This window comes from Ornithorhynchus anatinus, chromosome 6, assembly GCF_004115215.2.
Source record: "Ornithorhynchus anatinus isolate Pmale09 chromosome 6, mOrnAna1.pri.v4, whole genome shotgun sequence".
In the NCBI taxonomy this organism is placed as follows: domain Eukaryota; kingdom Metazoa; phylum Chordata; class Mammalia; order Monotremata; family Ornithorhynchidae; genus Ornithorhynchus; species Ornithorhynchus anatinus.
This window is the reverse complement of record NC_041733.1, coordinates 16,877,115-16,891,787: the sequence shown is the minus strand read 5'-3', so window position 1 is coordinate 16,891,787 and position 14,673 is coordinate 16,877,115. Positions and strand designations below refer to the sequence as shown.

The 14,673-nt window shown below is 46.0% G+C and overlaps 1 protein-coding gene across 1 annotated transcript in view; it reads right to left on the bottom strand.

Moving 5' to 3' along the window:
* Window positions 1-14,673, bottom strand: part of HDAC8 (histone deacetylase 8) — a 121,727-nt gene that overhangs the window by 95,738 nt on the left and 11,316 nt on the right. The window contains exon 6 of the mRNA XM_007668293.3: window positions 2,903-3,015. Within this exon, the coding sequence (XP_007666483.2) occupies window positions 2,903-3,015 (113 nt within the window). The remainder of the gene's footprint in view (window positions 1-2,902; window positions 3,016-14,673) is intronic.

Sequence of the window (14,673 nt, the reverse complement as noted above, 5' to 3'; positions counted from 1 at the left end):
GCCCTTCATCTTTAATCAGGGGGTCTAATAAGTGCCTGGGATTTTATAAAAGGACCTCCGATCCTGGCAATCTGATAAATAATTGTCCCACTTCTCCCCCTCCCTCCTGCGTCTTCCTGACTCGCTCCTTTTATTCATCCCCTCTCACAGCCCCACAGCACTTATGTCTATATCCACAATTTATTTATATTAATATCTATCTCCCCCTCGAGACTGTAAACTTGTTGTGGGCAGGGTATGTGTCTGTTTATTGTTGTACTGTACTCTCCCAAGTGCCTAGTACAGTGCTCTGCAAACTGTAAGCGCTCAATCAATACGCCTGACTGACAAATGTGAAGTTGGAGTGGTTTTAAGCGAATATCTCCGTCTTCATCCCATTTACCAGATGAGGGATCTGAGGCCCAGTGAAGTGACATGCTCAAGAACATACTGCAGACAAGTGGCAGAGTCGGATGAGAATCCAGGCCCGTGCTCTATCCACTATCCCATGCTGCTTCCTATTGTTATACTGTACTCTCTCAAGTGTGAGAGTACAATGTGAGCTCTCTGTGGGCAGGGAATGTGTCTGTTTTTTATTGTATTCTCCCAAACTCTTAGTACAGTGCTTTACACACAGTAAGTGCTCAATAGATCCGACTGAATGAATATCTGGGTCTCTGCTCAACGACTGGCGCCCGGAGGGCCAGATGCAAGCAGACCAGCTACAGGCCACAACTGGCCGTTACGGACAGAGATGCTGACCCAGCTCCCCGTTCCCCTGGTTCTAAGGCCGTTCTCCGAATCTTTTAGGAGAACTCGAACCCGGCTAGCTTTTGCAAAATGAGACAAGGAAAAATTATGGAAGGCTTTAACGGGAACCAAATGTGGGACAGGGTGGGGTTGGGAGGTGATGTGGAAGAGGGGAAATAAACCGAAATGAAACACACCATAAAAGTTGGCCAAAGCAGGAAATGCAAAATGGGGGTAGAAAATAACATCTCTAGTGCAGAAAGCGGCTTTGGAGGGCGTCTCACTTCACTCTTATAAGGTTTGAGAGCACTGATTCTTTTCTAAGCCGTTTGGTGTCGATGGCTTTAATTTCCTAACGCCCTGACGGGGAGGGTCAGTTCTTAAGCGGGTCCGTGCAGTTGCAAAATCCTAACGAATCGCTGTCACCCAAGCTTGGCCTTCCTGATTGAAAGTGCGCAGGGAAAGTTGAGGGGAAATCCTCTCAATAAAAGGCCCCCTGAGCAGGGGGATTAGTGGGATCAAGGCAGGTTGTTAAGGGAGATTTTGTTCTTATTAAAACTTTCTGAAGGATACTTTGGGATCAAGCAAGAGTAAAGGGTAAATATCTAATAGCACGGAGTAAAAGCCTGAGACCCGACCACCGCATGAAGCGAAACGCCTGCTGGGAAGGCACTGACTGAACCTCAGGCGGACAGAACCGTCAATTTGACTTTAGACGGAGAAAGAACTGGAAGACAAGACTGCACCTTATTAAAGTCTCATGGAAAGGTCCCGGGAAAACTAAGGGCTGCAGGAAACACTAGGGGAGATAATAATTACGGTATTTGTTAAGCGCTTACCATGTGCCAAACATTGTTCTAAGCGCTGGGGTTGATACATGGTTATCGGGTTGTCCCTCGTGGGGCTTACCATCTTAATCCCCATTTTACAGATGAGGAAACTGAGGCAACAGAGAAGTGGCTTGCCCATGGTCACACAGAAGAGTGGCAGAGCCAGGATTAGAACCCATGTCCTCTGACTCCCAAGCCCGGCTTCTTTCCACTAAGCCAAGCTGCTTCTCAACTCAAGAGCCTAATCACTTGTTCTGAGCAGGGAATGTGGCTGTCAACTCTATTATATTGTATTCATTCAGTCGTAATTACAGAGCTCTTACTGTGTGCAGAGCACTGTACTAAGCACTTGGGAGAGTGCGATACAACAATAAACAGACACATCCCTTGACCACAATGAGCTTACAGTCTAGAGGGAGAGAAGGACATTAAATGTAAATAGGTCATTAAATTACACCTATGTACATAAGTGCTCTGGGCCTGGGAGCGAGGATGAATAAAGGGAGCAAATCAGGGCAACGCTGGAGTGAGTTGGAGAAGAGGAGAGGAGGGCTTCATTCATTCATTCGACTATACGTATTGAACACTTATTTTGTGCAAAGCACTGTACTAAGCACTTGGGAGAGAACAATACAACATCAAACAGACACATTCCCTGCCCACAACAAGCTCACCGTCTAGAGGCTTAGAGAAGGCCTCTTGGAAGAGATATGCCTTCAATACTCTCCTGAGGGGTAAGTACAGCACTGTGTACACAGTAAGCGCTCAATAAATACCATGGATGATGATGGTCAGTGCTGACTCAAGGATGCTGGGAAGAGTTTTGAATGGGAGGAGGCATTTCAATCAACCAGTCAAATGGGGGTAATTATTGAGCACTTACTGTGTGCTGAGCACTGCATTAAGCAACTGGGCAAGTACGAGACAGTAGCTTTGATGATAACAATGATAATGATAACAATAGTCATGCTACTTGCTGAGCACTTACTATGTGCCACGCTCTGTTCTAAGCACTGGCGTAGGAAGAAGTTACTCAAGTTAGACACCGTCCCTCATCCCGTGTGGGGCTCACAGTCTTAATCCCCCTTTTTCAGATGAGGGAACTGAGGCCCAGAGAAGTGAAGTGAATTGCCGAGGGTCACACAGCAGACACGTGGAGGAGCCACGATTAGAACCCAGGTCCTTCTGACTCCCAGGCCCACGCTCTACTCTTAAGCCACGCAGAGATGTGATGTCTGATTTCATCCTCCCAAGACCCTGGAGAGACAGCTTTGGGGCTATATCCAAGAAGTTCTAGCAGAGGATAACTTTGAATGCAGCAGTAGCAACATCTGTATCCTTACCATCCCCGTGGTGTAGATCCAAATCCACGTAGAGAACTCGGTCAAATTTCCGTCGCAATCGCAAAATTCCCAAGACGGCATCATTGAGATAACAAAAGCCAGATGCTTCATCTCTGCAAGAAAACAAGGCGTCGCAGCCAAAAGTAACCAAAGGAAGGCTCGCCTGCCAAAGATCTAACCCCCTGAAACCTATCCCCTTCAAATTCCCCTTCGCTTAGTAAAAAAAAAAATGCATTCCACTTATAGATATTATATTTCATGCAAATCCTGGGCTAGTAGTGATCGAGGGTAAGAATGAAAGGCCAAATGTGCAGTGGTTGAATCTTCTCCTCTGATAAAGCCCTCTTCCATCTCTGCACTGTCCTGCCACTGACCTGACTCTATTAATATTTCCCATCTTCCCAAGTATATGGGAGAAGCTGTTTCTTGGGAAGTAGGGTAATCCGGGCCTGGAAGTCAGAAGGACCTGGGTTCTAATTCCAGCTCCATTTGTCGGTTGTGTGACCTGGCGCAGGTCATTTCATTTCTCTGGGCCTCAGTTCCCTCATCTGAAAAATGGGGAGTAAGACTAAGAGTCCCATATGGGACAGGGACTGTGTCCAACCTGATTAGCTTGTACCTACCCTACTGCTTAGTATACCATCTGGCACAGAGGACGTACTTAACAAATACCATTTAAAAATTACATATATATATATTTATATAATATAGATATACTATATATACTATTCACTAAGAGCAACAATAAGTTCACACCCTAAGGCTTTGCCTCTGGGGTTCGGTGTTTTGATCTTACGTTCAGTGAAGTTGACTAAGGCATTAGCAGATTTCTTCTCTGCCATTACCAGCTACCATTTGGCAGCATGACTAGCTTCTCCCGAGACAAACCCTGGACAAGGAGTGCAAATTGCAGCCACCCCAAAACACCTCCAGAGCCCCAGAATTCATTCATTATAACAGTAAATGCCAAATGGCATTCTCGGAGGCCACGGATATCGGATGAGTTCACATGAAGAGTATTTTTTACCATATATATGTAGCATGCTTATGAAATTTATAATTACATAATAAGGCAGTTCCGCACATTTACTTCTTGTCTCATACTGCCACGTTCCCATTCGTTGGTCTATTTTCCTGATTATCTTAGGTGGGACTTTTTGCTTCCTATGAAACTTCATTGCCATTTTTTAAAAACAGGGAAAGAAATACTTCAACAGATGAAGAGACCACCAATGAAATAGCTTAAGAAATGGTGGCCCCACAAGAATACCAAGATCTGAGGTGCATTTGATGCAAAAAGGCTGGGTAACTAATCTTTATAAATTAAATTAAATGGAGAAAAGTCAAGTTAATAATAATTGTGGTAGTTAAGGGGCTACTACGTGCCAAGCACTATACCAAGCAGAGGGGTAGGCACAAGATAATCAGGTCAGACCCACTCCCTGTTCTACCTGAGGCTCACAGTCTAAGTAGGAGGGAGAATAAATACTGACTCCCATTTTACAGATGAGGAAACTGAGGCATGGAGATGTTAGGTGACTTGCCCAAGATCACCCAGCAGGCAAGTGGCAGATCAAGGATCAAAGCAGCTTCCTCAGGCTTGGTGTGCGTATGAACATTTCTGTACATGATAATTAAGCCCAAGTTGGGAGTTTCAAGAACCACAGGGTTTTGGTGGGGGTTTTTTTATGGCATCTGTTAGCACTTACTATGTGCCAGGCACTGTACCAAGGTTCAAGTTAATCACATTGGACACAGTTCATGTCCCAGATGGGGCTCACTGTCTTAATTCCCATTTTTCAGATGCGGTAACTCAGACCCAGAAAAGTTTAGTGACTTGCCTAAGGTCAACTGGCAGACAAGTGTCCTGGCGGGAGAGGGACTGCGTCCGATCGGACTTGTACCTACCTTAGAGCATTTGACCCAAGGTATGTGCTTAACAAGTGCCACAAAACAAATGAGTGGCGGAGCTGGAATTAGAAACCAGGTCATTCTGCCCATGCTCTATCCGCTAGGTCACGCTGCTTCTCTTTTGGTGCTTTTAACCCTCCACCTAAAGAAAGAGGCCCCGGAAGCTGATCAACTCGGCTTGAGTTCCTATTAGGTGGTCGATGGGAGGAAATGTTATTGTTCTCAGGGCACTGATTACAGCTTCTCTTATAGAATCAGAGGGAGACGACAGCAGTGGGTTTGGCTGATCTCAAAATCCAAAATGTTTTCAGACTTTCTGGCTTTGCCTAATGCAAATAAATCCAGGGAGATTTTTGCCATATGACAAAACCCCCAAAAACAACAACATCTGGGATTGCTGTTTAAACATCTTTTTTTTGGCGAAAGAGTTTCTATAGCACACATTAAGGCCCTCTGCAAAATCAGATTACTTTCATGGGTGCTGGGCCTGCTCAACACCTGTGTGGGTCTGTTGCGCTCACAAGCTCTTTGATCACCCCAAGTTCCGTCACAACTGGAATATCTGAATCCCGAGACTCTCCAGGTTGCTTATTACTCTTTTTTTAGCCCTACATTAGAGACCCCCTGAAACTTATTTAAAAGACAGTGAGCCCTAAGGGGAAAAGGATCTAACCCAGCACTTAATACAGTCCCTGGCACATTGTAAGTGCTTAGCAAGCACCGTTTAGAAGGAAAAAAAGACTGTTGATGAATTACTATATGTAATTCAGACTCACCCTTCTCTGATACTGACTCCAAATCTCAAATGACTGAGAGAGAGGTGAGGTGTGGGTCTTATTTCAGTTCACGGGGTGGTCATATAGGAGATCTTAATGTTCCTTTCTTCACTCTGTAGCCTCAGACCAGAGGTGGGCAGTCCCCCCCAAAATAAGCTCTCGATGTAGACTAGGAAACTCCTTTTCTGAAATGTCAATCGATCAGTGGTATTTACTGGGCGCTCACAGTCCTTAGCACTGTACTGAGCACTTGGGAGAGTGCAATACAAAAGAGTAGGTATATTCCAACAAGGAATTTACAGACTAGAAGGGGAGACAAATATTAATAGAAGCAGCATGGTCTAGAGCATAAAGCATGGGTCTGGGAGTCAGAGAGATCCGGGTTCTAATCCTGTCTCTGCCACTTTCCTGCTATGTGACCTTGGGTAAGTCATTTCACTTCTCGGGGCCTCAGTTCCCTCATCTGTAAAATGGGGATTAAGACTGGGAGCCCTGTGTGGGATAAGGACTGTGTCCAACCCAATTACTCTGTATCTACTCCAGTGCTTAGTTCAGTGCCTGGCACATAGTAAACACTTAAATACCACAATTATTATTATCATATTAATATAAATTACAGGTGGCTGTAGGGGGAGGGATGGTCTGTTGGGTAGGAAGGAAAGGGGTTTCCAAGCAAGACGGAGGACATGGACAAAGGGTACATCTCTTGTTGTGGCATAATAATAATAATTGGGGCATTTGTTAAGCGCTTACTAGGTGCCAGGCACTGTTCTACACACTGGAATAGGAAGAAGGTAATCAAGTAAACACAGACTCTTGTCCCGTGTGGGGCTCACAGTCTCAATCCCCATTTTACAGATGAGGTAACTGAGGCTCAGAGAAGTGAAGTGACTTGACCAAGGTCAAACAGCAGACATGTGGTGGAGCCAGGATTAGAACCCAAATCCTCAGGCCCGTGCTCTATTCACTAGGCCACATGGCCTACGACATGCCCAAGGTCATGATTTGCCCGGTGGCAGAGCTCGGATCCAGATTTATTTCCCCAATCCCTGATCAGAAAGCAGTCTTTGGTTTGCTTCCACTTTCCTCCTGGTGAACCGGTGGAGAAGCAGTGTGGCCTAGTGGAAAGCGAGCAGGCCTGTGAATCGGAGGACCTGGGTTCTAATCCTAGCTCTCCACCTACCTCCTGTGTGACCTAGGGTCAGTCAATGACCCTCCCTGTGTCTGTTACCTCATCTGTAAAATGGGGATAAGATACCTGTTCCCCCTCTCTTTCACTCCCTTCTGCTTTGCCCACCGTCAAGGCACTTATGTAATAATCATTTCACCCTCCGGAATGTAAGCTTGTTGTGGGCAGGGAATATGTCTATTTTTGCATCGTAGTCTCACAGGCGCTTAGTACAGTGCAGTAAGTGCTCAATAGATACGACTGACTGACTGACTGAATATGTACAACATATCAGAATGAAGGTGCTGCTTGAGTCACTGAACTTTTATTTTCAAATGGATGGACGGTGTGTATTTTTTGAGTTTCAGTGTTGGTCAAATGTTTTAATGGCACTGGAGCCTCTAAGCGCTTAGTACAGTGCTTTGCACACAGTTAAGTGCTCAATAAATACGGCTGAATGAATTCTCTGAGTGCAACTTATTATGTGGTCACAAGTAGTTTATATTCCTCGACTGAAGTGCGAGACTGGCAAGAAGGGAGGGTTAGTTGACAGCGGGAGTCCAACCAAACACGGAAACCAAAGTAAATAATCCTCTGAACCTTTAGAGACGGTTCCGGCACATGCTAAATTCCATTCTGCCTCCCTTCTGCGGCTCCCCCGTCCGTTTGTATTTCTAATCGGGGAAAAGTGGTCTCCACCGTTTTCATTCGTGGGAACCCCCGGTGTGGGTGGCGGGGCTCTGAAAGCAGATCAGATCCCTCTCCGATCCTTCCCCTCCCTTCCACGGCTCTCTCCCGGCACCAAGCTGGCAGTCACTGGTTCCTGGGGCCGAGACCACTGGCGGCCTTGGGTTCAAGGAGCAGCGGGTTAAGGATCAAAGGCTGTTCCACTGACAGGATGTTCCTCTCTCGAAAATCCCCTTCTCAAGCTGGGAGCTGTGAAATGCCAGCTGGCTTGGGCCCGCTTGCCCCCCTGCCCTCTCCCTCCCCCGCCATCAGGCCTCGGCGGGGTGGGCTGGAGGAAGAACTCTCTTTTTAGAGCTGCCATCTGCCAACCGCGGCGAGGAGCGTGGCTCAGAAATGGCGGGCCCTTCCAATCGGTGGTCCCGGCAGCCTGTCTGCCCCCAAATAATAATAATGTATCTACTAAGCAAACGTATCTGCCAAGACTGCTGTACTGTACTCTCCCAAGCGCTTAGTACAGTGCTCTGCACATAGCATAGATTGATTAAGCCCATCTTACGTCCTTAAGCGAACAGTCTGCTAACTCTGTTGTACTGTATTCTCCGAAGTGCTTAGCAAAGTGCTCTGCACATAGTGCGTGCTTGACAAATACCACAGATTGACTGATTAAGCCCTTCTTATGTGCCAAGCACCTGCTAAGCACTGGGGTCGATAAAGTCAGATCTGATTCAGTCAGTCAACTGTACTTATTGAGCACTCACTGTGTGCAGAGCACTGTATTAAGCACTTGGGAGAGTACAATAAAACAGACAAATTCCCTGCCCACAATAAGTTCATAGCCTAGATTCAGTCCCCGTGCCATGTGGGGCTCAAAGTTTACGAGGTAAGGGGGACATGTATTTTATCCTAACCACTCTACAGATGAAAAGGAGCATGGCCTAGTGGATAGAGCATGGGCCTGGGAATCAGAAAGACCTGGGTCCTAATCCCAGATCCGCCACTTGTCAGTTGGGTGATCTTGAGCAAGTCACTTCACTTCTCTGGACCTCAGTTAACTCATTTGTAAAACTGGAAGCCCCATGTGGGACACAGACTGGGTCCAACCTCATTAGCTTATATCTACCCCAGAACTTAGTACAGACCCTCTCAGGGTGGCACCTGGAGAGTTTCCAGTCCTCTACCAGTCTCGGGTTCGAGAGGTGGAGTCAAGCAGAGGTCTACCCATTCCGTTCCTAGCTTGGCCAGTGGCTAGCGAGTGGAAGGCAAACTGGTACATGTCAAGACTCCCCCGTGCTGGGCAGCAGCGTCATGGGAGAGTCGAGTCAAGTTGACTGCGCGGAAGGAGGCAATAGTAAATGAATGAATAAACCACTTCTGGATTTTTACCAAGAAAACTCTATGGATCCACTGCCAGAACGATGGCAGATGGAGATGGGGCGCTCCGGGAGAGACGTGTCCATGGCGTCGCCACGGGTCGGAGACGACTCGACAGCATAAGACAAGACTTGGTGCAGAGCCTGGCACATAGTAAGCACTTCACAAATAACATTCCCCCCGCCTCCCAAAGAATGAGGAAACTGAGGTCCACAGTGGTGAAGCCACTTGCCCAAGGTCACAGAACATGGAGGATTAGAACCCGAGTCTCCTTAAAGCTAAATTATAGAATTTTAAGTCTACATACCTCATACTCCCCCTCCTCCCAGTCCCACTCTTTCCACTAGGCCAAACTGGCTTTGTTGGGCACATCAGTTATGATGGGGCCATCTCGAATTCCATGGTTTAGGCACGGATGCAAACCAGAGGGTGGAATCCTGCCCACCGAGACCTGGTGAAAGGAGACACGGCAAGACAGCAGATTTTTGAGGCACACCTCCAAGTCTCCCAAAGCGAAAAACTGCTCTAATGATGAGCAGTGTGGCCAGGTGGAACCAATCCAGGCCTGGGAGTCAGAGGACCTGGGTTCGAACCCTGGCTCTGCCACTTGTCTACTGGGAGAATTTGGGCAAGTCACATCACTTGTCTGTGCCTCTGTTACCGCATTTATAAAATGGGGATTGAGACTGGGAGTCCTATGTGGGACAGGGACTGTGTCCCACATGGTTACCTTGTAACTACCCCAGTGCTTAGTACAGTGCCTGGGACATAGTAAGCAGTTAACAAATACCACTACTATTACTGTTAATATTATTCACTGTGCCTCAGTTCCCTCATCTGTAAAATACAGATTCAATACCTATGCTCTTTCCTATTTATATTGCAAGCCCCACGTAGGACCTGATTATCTTATATCTACCCCAGAATTTAGTATGGTGCTTGAAATATAGTAAGTGCTTACCAAACACCTCAATTATTTAATACACACCCTTCTCCCTTCTTCGCTTGGAAGCTCTTAAAGTTTCCATTTTCATCTCATTTGCTCCTCCCTAGATGAAATGATGTAGGGTAAAGTTAGGAAACTACAAGTCTCTGGAGCCTGCATTCTAATTCTGCAGAATTATTTTATTTCTATTTTCTGGTCAGAATGCTGAGGAACAAAAACTAGCCAAACACAGAGGAGATGCTGGTGACAGCGTTAACAACATTTCCCAAGTTCTGGATTTTTCTTCGCTGAATCTGTCCACACCCCACTCCTAATTATAATTATAATAATAATAATAATTATGGCATCTGTTAAGTGCTTACTATTTGCCAGGCACTGTACAAAGCACTGGGGTGGAAGCAGTCGCATTGGACACCGTCCCTGGCTCATGTGGGGCTCACAGTCTCTATCCCCATTTTCCAGATGAGGTAACTGAGGCCCAGAGAAGTGAAGAGATATGCCCAAGGTCACCGGTAGACAAGTGGCAGAGCCAGGATTAGAACCCATGACCTCCTGATTCCCAAGCTCATGGTCTATCCACTAGACCACGCTGCTTTAATTACCCAAGGGAAAAATCGGGTAATGAGTCGACTCCGACCTGAAAGATTCTAGCATACAACTGGCTATTGTCGATGCTAAGCAGCACGTGTTTCATTCTGTCGTATTTAATTAACGCTTACTGTGTGCTAAGCACTGTACTAAGCGCTTAATTCTGGATCTAATTCCCCCATCTCAGCTGACTGCTTCTACAGCCCCTTCTCCTTCCACCCCAGCCCTGGCTCCCGCAGCCACCACGGCTCACGTTGCCATCACAGGCACTGCTCTCCCGTGAGAAAGGAATCAATGGTTTTCCCAGATGAGGGATTTTTGGGGTTTTATGACAATATTGTTTCCTCTAGGAAAGAAGGAGGCTGGAGAACCTGAAATCCTATTTCGCTATTAAATTTCATATTTTAGAACCGAAATTCCCCTTTCGGAGGGGCATGCGGTCCCGTGGAGTGAAGACCGGACTGGGAATCTAGAGATCTGGGTTCAAGTTCCAACTCGAGATCTTGGTGACTTTGGGAAAGTTACCTATCAATCAGTCATATTTATTGAGTGCTTACTGTGTGCAGAGCACTGTACTAAGCACTTGGGAGAGTGCAACAGAACAGGATGATTCCCAAATCTACATCTCCAGCGCTGATCCCTCTCCTGCTCTGCAGTCTCACATTTCCTCCTGTCTTCAAGACATCTCTACTTGGATGTCCTCCCGTTGTCACCTCCAACTAAACATGTCTAAAACGGAGCTCCTTATCTTCCCACCCAAATCCTGTCCTCCCCATGACTTTCCCATCACTGTAGACTACACCACCATCCTTCCTGTCTCACAAGCCCGTATCGTTGGTGTTATCCTTGACTCCTCTCTCTCATTCAGCCCACATATTCATCACTAAATACTGAGAGTTCAACCTTCACAGCATCGCTAAAAATTGCCTTTTCCTCTCCATCCAAAGTGGTACATTAATCCAATCGCTTATCCTATCCCGCCTCGCTATCAGCCTCCTTGCTGACCTCCCTGCCTCTTGACTCTCCCCACTCCAGTTCACACTTCATTTTTGGATCATTTTTCTACAAAAATATTCAGGCCACGTTTCCCCACTCCTCAAGAAGGTCCAGTGGTCGCCCATCCACCTCCGCAAACAGAAACTCCTCACCGTCGGCTTTAAAGCCGTCCATCACCTTGCCCTCTCCTACTTCACCTCGCTACTCTCCTCTACAACCCAGCCCGCACACTTTGCTCCTCTAATGCCAACCTTCTCACATATCTTGATTTCATCTAACTCACCGCCTTCTCACCCACATCCTGCCTCTGATCTGGAAAGCCCTCCCTCCTCACATCCGACAGACGATTACGCTCCCCGCCGCTTCAAAGCTTTATTGAAGGCCCATTTCCTCCCATCTCCCACTCCCTTCTGACTTGCCCTGACTTGCTTCTCTTGTTCTTCCCCCCACCCCCAAACCCCACAACACTTACGGACCTGTCATTATATTTATTTATATTAACGTCTGTCTCTCCCTCTAGACTGTAAGCTCACTGTTGGCAGGGAATGTGTCTGTTATACTGTCCCCAGAACTTAGTACAGTGCTCTGCACACAGTAAGCACTCAATAAACATGATTGACTGACTAAATATAATTGGTTAAGACCTGTGGACCAAATTTTCCCTTAAACCTTACCGTACTTTCGTGTAGTCGACTTTTGAGAGCAAGTAAAATAATAATAATGATAATTATGGTATTCGTTAAGCACTTACTAGGTGCCAAACACTGTTCTAAATGCTGGGGTAGATACAAGGTAATCAGGTTGTCCCACGTGGGGCTCACAGTCTTAATCCCCATTTTACAGATGAGGTACCTGAGGCACCTACAGTACTCCCCAGCCTCAGGCATACTCTCTAAGAAACCAGTTGTTCCCAACTTATTTTCATTCGTTCGTTCATTCAATCATTTTTATTGAGCGCTGCTTCTCTTGAGCTGTGCTTAGTCAATCGTATTTATCGAGCACTTACTGTGCGCAGAGCACTGTACTAGGGAGAGTACGGTAGATACTTTCCCTGCCCACGACAAACTTATATTCTAAAGGAGTAGCACTTAGGCTTCTGTATTATATCACAGAGTCTCCTGCTTAAGTGGAAAGTAATACTGAAAATCCTAAAAAGTAAAATGGAGGGTGCGGTGGCCACCATTCTGCAGTTCTGGGCACTACCTAAGAAGTCCCCAAAAGTACTTCATGTGCACCTTGGCACTCTGATTAGATGACAATTGGTTTGAAGCTCTGGGCTCACGCTGTGTTAATTTCACTAGAGAATAAAAAAAAATTCCCAAAACAAACCCTAGTTAGGTAATCATTTGATCTCAATGGTACTGTCCAAAATAGAAACTGCGATCAGATTCCATTTAAAAATACAAAGGAAGCAATTTTAATATAAAATAAAATCTATATGAGTTAAATTTGCTAACAGATATTCCAGTGGTCCAACTGCTCCTGTTTTCCCTCGATTGTGCGTAGTTTTAAGTGCTGGGAAAAAAAAAATTCCTTACAAAGACCAAATTTTCATTTTGGCATTATAACAGCCACGTTCAAGATAAGTCTGGGACAGAAAATTGGGGTGAAGGCAAGGGTTGTGGCAAACTGTCACTGTGTTCCTCGCTTCCCAACCTTCTCATCCATCCTGCAAGACCGCTGTTCCCATAACTATGAAAACACTCAAGTGTGAAAGCAAAAAGTCAAAATGTTGGCTCACACCTTAGCTCAAAAAATGGAAAATCTATCATGTAAAAGGCATAACACCCCTTCATCTTTCACCTTCAAATGCTTGCGTTTTTCAGGCTGAACTAGCCCCGCCCAAAAGACTTGACATCATAGGATCTGCCCTTCTCGAAAACCAAATGGGGAACAGCATAAATTTAACATGGTAGGGGCTTTCAGTTAAAACACATTTAGGCAAATTTTATACACCCAGAATTATGTTGTGGCCATATGTGAAACTGGCATTGTCTTAGAGAATGTGTAATAATGACCTTTTCTTTTTTTTTAAAAAAAGAAACAAATTCAATCACGTAACGTGCCATTAAAATTAGGGTTAATGTCGGGAGCTTTACAGTTAGTCTATATTAAAGCCCAGGGGAAAGATAGATTCAAGAGGGCAGAGGGAAGGCAGGATAATATGAACAATAATATCTGTCAAGTGCTTACTGTGCATCTGTTCTCCTTCCCACTTCGGACCGTGAGCCCCCTATGGGACAGGAGCTGGGTCCGAGCTGACTGACTTGTACCCACCCCAGTGCTTAGAACAGTGTTTGATGCATAGTAAGCGCCCAACAAATACCAGAAAACAAACAGATAATATATGCCAAGCCCCAGGGTACCAAAAATAATCAGGTCAAATAATCGATGATGATGATGGTGACTGTAGTTTTGGTAGGGCCTGCTCTGTGCCGAGCACTGTACTAAGCACTGGGGCAGATACAAGATCATCCGTTCCAACATTAGGCTCACAGCCTAAGGAGGAGGAAACACAGGTAATAATAATAATAATAATGTTGGCATTTAAGTGCTTACTATCTGCAAAGCACTGTTCTAAGCGTTGGGGGGATATAAGGTGATCAGGTTGTCCCACATGGGGCTCACAGTCTTAATCCCCATTTTACAGATGAGGTAACTGAGGCACAGAGAAGTTAAGTGACTTGCCCGAAGTCACACAGCTGACAAGTGGCGGAGCTGGGAATTAGAACCCACGACCTCTGGCTCCCAAGCCCGTGCTCTTTCCACTGAGTCACACGAGTACTTAATCCCCATTTTGTACATGAGGGAATCGAGGCAGGGAGAAATTAAATGGCTTGTCCAACCCAAGGTCACAGAGCAGGCAAATGGCCGGAGCCCAGGTGAAAACCCAGGTCCTCTGCTTCTCGGACCTGTACTCTTTCCACTGAGGCATGCTGATTCCCTTGTTAAAAATGCCTCTAGAGGCTGCTAATGACACCAAAAATAAGTTTTTAACCTGTGTGGTCATCCATCTGAGAAGCATCCATCTGTAACAAAGCAGCATGGCTTACTGGATAGAGCACAGCCCTGACAGTCAGTTCTAATCCCGGCTCCGCCACCTGTCTGCTCTGTCACTTTGGCCAAGCCACTTCACTTCCCTGGGCCTCGGTCACCTCATCTGCAAAATGGGGATTAAGAGCGTGAGCCCCATGTGAGACAAGGACTGTGTCCAACCTGATTAACTTGTATCCATCCCAGCACTTAGAACAGTGCTTGGCACATAGTAAGTGCTTACCACATACTATTACTATGATTATTATAATCTGCTACACCAGCATGCAAGCTA